Source organism: Anguilla rostrata, chromosome 3 (genome assembly GCF_018555375.3).
Source record: "Anguilla rostrata isolate EN2019 chromosome 3, ASM1855537v3, whole genome shotgun sequence".
Classification (NCBI taxonomy): Eukaryota; Metazoa; Chordata; class Actinopteri; order Anguilliformes; family Anguillidae; genus Anguilla; species Anguilla rostrata.
This window is the reverse complement of record NC_057935.1, coordinates 5,727,619-5,733,765: the sequence shown is the minus strand read 5'-3', so window position 1 is coordinate 5,733,765 and position 6,147 is coordinate 5,727,619. Positions and strand designations below refer to the sequence as shown.

The 6,147-nt window shown below is 37.6% G+C and overlaps 2 protein-coding genes across 2 annotated transcripts in view; one reads left to right on the top strand and one right to left on the bottom strand.

The window, feature by feature from the left end:
• The window catches only part of LOC135249701 (uncharacterized), a 139,787-nt gene that overhangs the window by 23,366 nt on the left and 110,274 nt on the right, over nt 1–6,147 (bottom strand). The window lies entirely within an intron of this gene.
• Nucleotides 1,667–4,905, top strand: LOC135249673 (uncharacterized). Its single transcript, XM_064325190.1, has 6 exons — nt 1,667–1,770; nt 1,920–2,303; nt 2,826–3,179; nt 3,501–3,608; nt 4,360–4,409; nt 4,595–4,905. Exons 1-6 carry the CDS (start codon nt 1,728–1,730, stop codon nt 4,721–4,723), a joined length of 1,068 nt encoding a protein of 355 aa, XP_064181260.1. The 5' UTR covers nt 1,667–1,727; the 3' UTR covers nt 4,724–4,905.

Below are 6,147 nucleotides of genomic sequence, written 5' to 3'. Positions count from 1 at the left end.
CCAGTGACAGAACCTCAGGCCTCTGACATTGATACCCTGGATATGGACAATCTACATTATGTAAGTTATTGCTGGTACATTGCTCATTCTATGATGAGAAAATGTTTCAGTTATGAATTATGAGTTGTGGAATTAGAAATCATTTAATTACATATTAAAAGACACCTCGCACTGGTTTCAGTGCAGTGCAAAATCACAATATAAGATCAGGTGTGACATCACAGTATGAACATTCCAGTGAGCTGCCCAATGTTCAGAAGTCATTAGCATAAATAGACATTCTAACATTTTTTTGACCACTTTTTTCATGTTTTCAGATGAAAGAAGGTGAAAAATTGCAAAAATGCATGTGAATGCAGATTCCCAGCCCTGTGCAGCTACGGGCAGCAGTGACTCCTACTGTCCCATCCCAGAGAGAGCAGAGAAATTCAGCACCATGGACAATGCACACGCAAACACACACACACACACACACACAACACACACACACACCCAGACATATACACACAAACACAGACACACACACACAACCATACGCACCCACACATATACACACGCACACACACACACACACACACACACACACATACAGCCATATGCACACACACACACTCACACAAAACGACACGCACACACATACACACACAGAGACATACACACACACAACCGTACACACCCACTCATATACACACACGCAGACACAACCATACGTACGCACACACAACCATACGCACCCACGCATATACACACACACGCTCACAACCATACATACACACATACGCACAACCATACGCACACAGACATATACACACGCACACACACACAAACAACAATCGCACACACACACAAACATACACACCCACACATATGCACACACACACATACACATACAACCATACGCACACACACTCACAAAATGACACGCACACACATATACACACACACACACACACACACACACACACACAACCACATGCACACACACATACATACACACACACACACACACACACACAAACACACTCACGGATGCACACACACTCACACACACACTCACAACCACAGATACACAAACACACACACACACACACACGCAACCATATACACATACACACACACACACACGCACACACACACCAGCACACACACTCACACAAACACAAACACCTCCACGTACATACACACACATGCGTGCGGGCACATGCACACACTCGCACCCGCACACACACAACCACAGATACACAAACACATGCACCCACGCACATATACACCCACCCACGCACACACACACACACACACACACAGACATATTAAACCATAGTACGAATTGAGGTCCCATTTTCAATCTAAAGTTATTCTTAAAGTAAGCTATTTCAAACTTTATGACGTCTTTATGAAGACTTCCACATTATTGCACTGTAAATAACAACTGGATTGTAATTATTATTTGACCTTTATTAAGCAGGATGGAAATAATGACATCAGTGTTCTTTTTTTGCACTGAGGGTGTTTATCAGCAGACGCTTGTGCAGCTCTTGTGCACCCAAATCATTAAACAGCCAATCAAATCTGCCCCTGACATGTGCCCTCCTACTGTTCAGTGAATGATGAGAAATTATTATCTCAAGTCCTCCAATTATCTGTACAGTTTGAGTTTTACAGCGCAGAGGATAAACAGGGTCTCAGGCAGAGGAGAGTCTACAGAAGAGGAGAGTTCAGATACAGTGATGCCACCACTCTGTGCTGTTCTTGTGCTTTTCAGCAAAGTCTGTAAGTGTATAATTATTATTGACTTGTCAGCCAAAATAAATTCACACTGGGAATGTATAGAGGCATTTATACAGAGATTGTTGTGGTTTTTAATTGCATATTTCACACTGCCATTTGCATTGAAATATTACCCTTCTGTCGTGCTACAGATGGTCTGCTTGGGAATATAATTCAGCCTGACACGCTGGTGCGAGCTCAGATCGGAGACACCGTGACTCTCCCATGCTACTGCCTGGCACAAGAAGTACCCTATATCAGCTGGTTTAAGCAGCCTCTTGGACAGAAGCCTCAGCTTATAGTAAAACATATTTACTATGAAACAGGACCTGAATTATTCAATGAGTTTAAAAACATTAAACGTTTCAGTGCAAAGGCACAAAAGGGGAGCTTCAACCTGACTCTATCACAAGCAGAACCATCTGATTCAGCCACATACTACTGCACTACTACGGATTTCATTGCAATCAGCTTTGGAGATGGAACTACTTTAATGGTCATGGGTAAATATGAATCATTGTTGATGCCTTACACTTGCTTTATAATGTACAGGTTTCCAAAAATATACTTTGCACATGGACACAATACCATTTAAATATTGCAAAAACATATTATTTTTGGTGTATTGATAAACTCACCCAATCAGTATTTTATCATAAACAAACATATGGCAATTGAGTTTAAAAAAATGAATTTAAATTATCCTAGGAAAACAGATTGCTCTTTTAGGGTAGGGTTAGCTAAATTTTGTTTTGTGTGTCCATGTACTGGTTCAATGTTATGTTAAGATATATTAAAATATGTTGTTGTTTAAGATACTGCATGTTTAGCCAAACACTGTAAATTTGCATTATTATTTTTCTAAACTCATTAATACAGCGTCAGAAATAAACATTTTTGAAAGCATTTGTCAACAATCCAGATTGGAAAGTTCAGCCACGACCTAGATTTAGAACTTCATTTATAAAGAATAACGATAATAATTGTAGCCAAGCGCATATCTAATTATTGAGTCCACACTTATATCCTGTTATATTTTTAATTGTCAAATTCTTCAGGTTCAGAGTCACACAACAGGACAGTAGTACTGCAGCAGCCCGAGTCTGAGTTGCTGCAGCCAGGAGACTCTGTGACTCTGCAGTGTACAGTACACACTGAGACCTGTGCAGGAGAACACAGTGTGTACTGGTTCAGAAAGGGCTCAGGAGAGTCCCCTCCAGGAATCATTTACACCCATGGAAACAGGAGTGATGAGTGCCAGAGGAGCTCTGGGGCTGTGTCTCCCACACAGAGCTGTGTCTACAACTTCCCCAAGAGGAACCTCAGCCTCTCTGATGCTGGGACTTACTACTGTGCTGTGGCCACCTGTGGGGAGATCCTGTTTGGGAACGGAACCAAGCTGGACGTTAAGGGTAAGAGAAAATGCAATCACATAGTAAAAAGTATTGTCTTTGTTCATGCTTTTTTTTTTTTTTTTTCTAGCAAGGCTAGAGAATGATGTTTTTAATCATTTCAACCATTAGAGCATACAGGCTTCATCTGATATTTTTGGATTATTCTTTCACATTTTCTAATTCATTTCTATATTGTAAGTTGTAAATTGTTTGCCTTCCCTCATTTTCATTCTCATGCAGATCAGTTCGTTGCACAGGTGTTCCTGTCAATGTTTTTATATGCTCTTATTAATATTTGTCATGCAGGGTGTTTACTAACTTTTGCATTTAAAATGTCAGGAAATGAAGCCCTTCCTCTTTATTGCTTGGCGGGAGCTTTGATGTTGAGCGTGATCCTAAATATTGTCCTGGCTCTGAACAGTAGAAAAAGCTGTAAGAATTGCAAAGGTAAGAGACAAAGTTATCAATGTGCAGTATATGTCCTCATTATCTTTTGCAACATATTTGCAGTTAAGTTTTTGTTAAATAAAATCAGAATAGATTGTAAAAATATTTAATATCTTAAAGGGTGCAGAGTCAAGAAAAGAATGTCATCTGTGAAAATATGTAAAGTGTTTGATTCCAATGTTTTATATATATATATATATATATATATATATATATATACATATATATATATATATATATATTGTTTTTTTCTTGGTACCAGCTGGCACTAACTAAATGATAGAGATTATAGCTATAATGTGACCCCAAGATTATTAAAAAAAAGTTCTTGAGCAGAATATATACAGTGGTGAATATAATTGACTATATGATATACTACTACCAGAAGTGCTACGACTGCTATGAATATTATTGTTAATAGTAATAATAATAGCCTCAATGATAATATATTATTATTATTATTATTATTATTATTATTATTATTATTATAAGAAGAAGATAAATAAATCAATTCAACGCAATTTTATTTCTGTAGCGCTTTTTACAGAGAACTGTCACAAAGGCACTTTACAGAGTAACAAGGAAAGAGACAGAGCAAAAAGAACAAAACAAAAGAACAAGAACAAGAAGTACAAAAAGAAGAACAGCTTTCTTATTTGATTGTACACCATTAAAAATCAGTGCATAAACTGAGTAATTCATTTCTTACACTCACCAGCAGCTTATGCATATTTTCCTTTTACTGACACAGGAGCTGCATCAAACAACCAAGCGAGCGGAGAAGACCTGGTGAGAAAACAGGTAAAAATATTCACTAACTAAGTAACTAACTATCTAACAAATTAACTAAATAACTAACTAAGTAACTAACTAACTAAAATAAACTAAATAAATAAATAAAGTCAATTTCTGTGATGAATATCTGTGCTAAATTATTATCACATTGAGGGGTAATCATATGTGGTGTGTCATGTTTTTCTTTTTAGAGTCAAGAGGCAGCAATGAATTACGCTGCTTTGACATTCACCACCAAGAACCCCAAAGTGAGGCGGAACAAGAGGGAAGTGGAGAAAGAAACAGTTTACTCCGATATAAGATTTAAAGACCGCGAGTGAAGCTTTTCGTAAAAATTAATCACAAAAATGATCAAACTGTTTCCTCACTAGAGTTGGTGAACATATGCCATGTGGTTGTAAATGATCTCACATTTACTGGATTTGCCAAGAGCTGTGCTTGTTCTTATATTTTTGCTGTTTTTCAAATACACAAAGTAAAACTTGTACAGTATACTCCCTGACAGTGTCTGATAAATGGTCCTCAATGTTGTCGAGTCGGTTTGGGGCAGTGGTGTAGTACATTGGTTAGGGAACAGTATTACCTGGTTCTCAGGTGAAGCACTGCCCTCATACCTGTTCCACTGAGCAAGGGTGTTAACCCCAGTGACTTCAGTATATACTCAATTGTATAAAACTCAACTGTGTGCACAGGATAACATATGTAAGTGTCTGTTAAATGATATCACACAGACTGATATCACACAACAATGGTAGATCCATTAATTTTGGGGTTCATGAACATAGTTCCTTCTGGGGTTATTTCCCCAACTGTTTATGAATGGTCAAATTCTGTCCCGACCACTTTTCATACAATACAATAGTCATCATACTGTACATAGTGGTGTGCAGAAGTTTGGCCACTGCTGGTCAAATTGCATGTCTTCATGTTATTTATGAATGAAAAGAAGCATAATTCTGTCTGAACTATCCCAGCTGACGATGGGCTGCCCCTCTAGAGACTTCTTCCCTTTGGGGAGATTTTTCTTTCCTCTATTTGAGAGTTTTTCTTCTCACTGGGTAATTGTTTTTTTTTTTTAACTCAATTGCTCTCTTTTTGGAGGATCAGGCCTTTTTTGTGTGACAGTGTTTCTGTAAAAAAAAAAAGCACAGATGAAACTGAATTCATTTCAGTTAACACAACGTCTCCAGGGTACAAACTCAAACATGATGTATTTCTATAAAAAAAAAAAAAGCATGCACAGAAATTTGGGTATCTTATCAGTCAACGGTTAGTAACACATCATATGGTCGAAATCACACCTTCTAAATACTTCCTGTATAGCAAGCTTACAGTCATTCTATTTTTGCCTCCACTTCCAAGCTCTCCAAATTTTCTCTCTTAATGCATATTTGGTGGTTGTGGCCAAAGAGCTTTTATTTTATCAGTCCAAAGCACTTTGTGTCTACAGGTACTTTGCAATGATGTGTAAGTTTTGCTTAGCATACCTAACCAGTCAACAGGCAGTGCTATTGGACATTTTTCTCAGTCTTCCACATCTTGTTGTGTATTCTGCAATTCCCCTTAACTTTCACTTCCCAAAGATTTCTGACAGGAGAAATTTCAGCACATGGTTGTTGCCCAAACTTTCTCACATACCATGTTTACTGATTTATTTCTCTCAGTTTATTAAATTCCACATATGAATGGAAATGATATTTTTCAAAAAAAAAAAAAAAAACAACAAAAAAAAAACAAACATTTT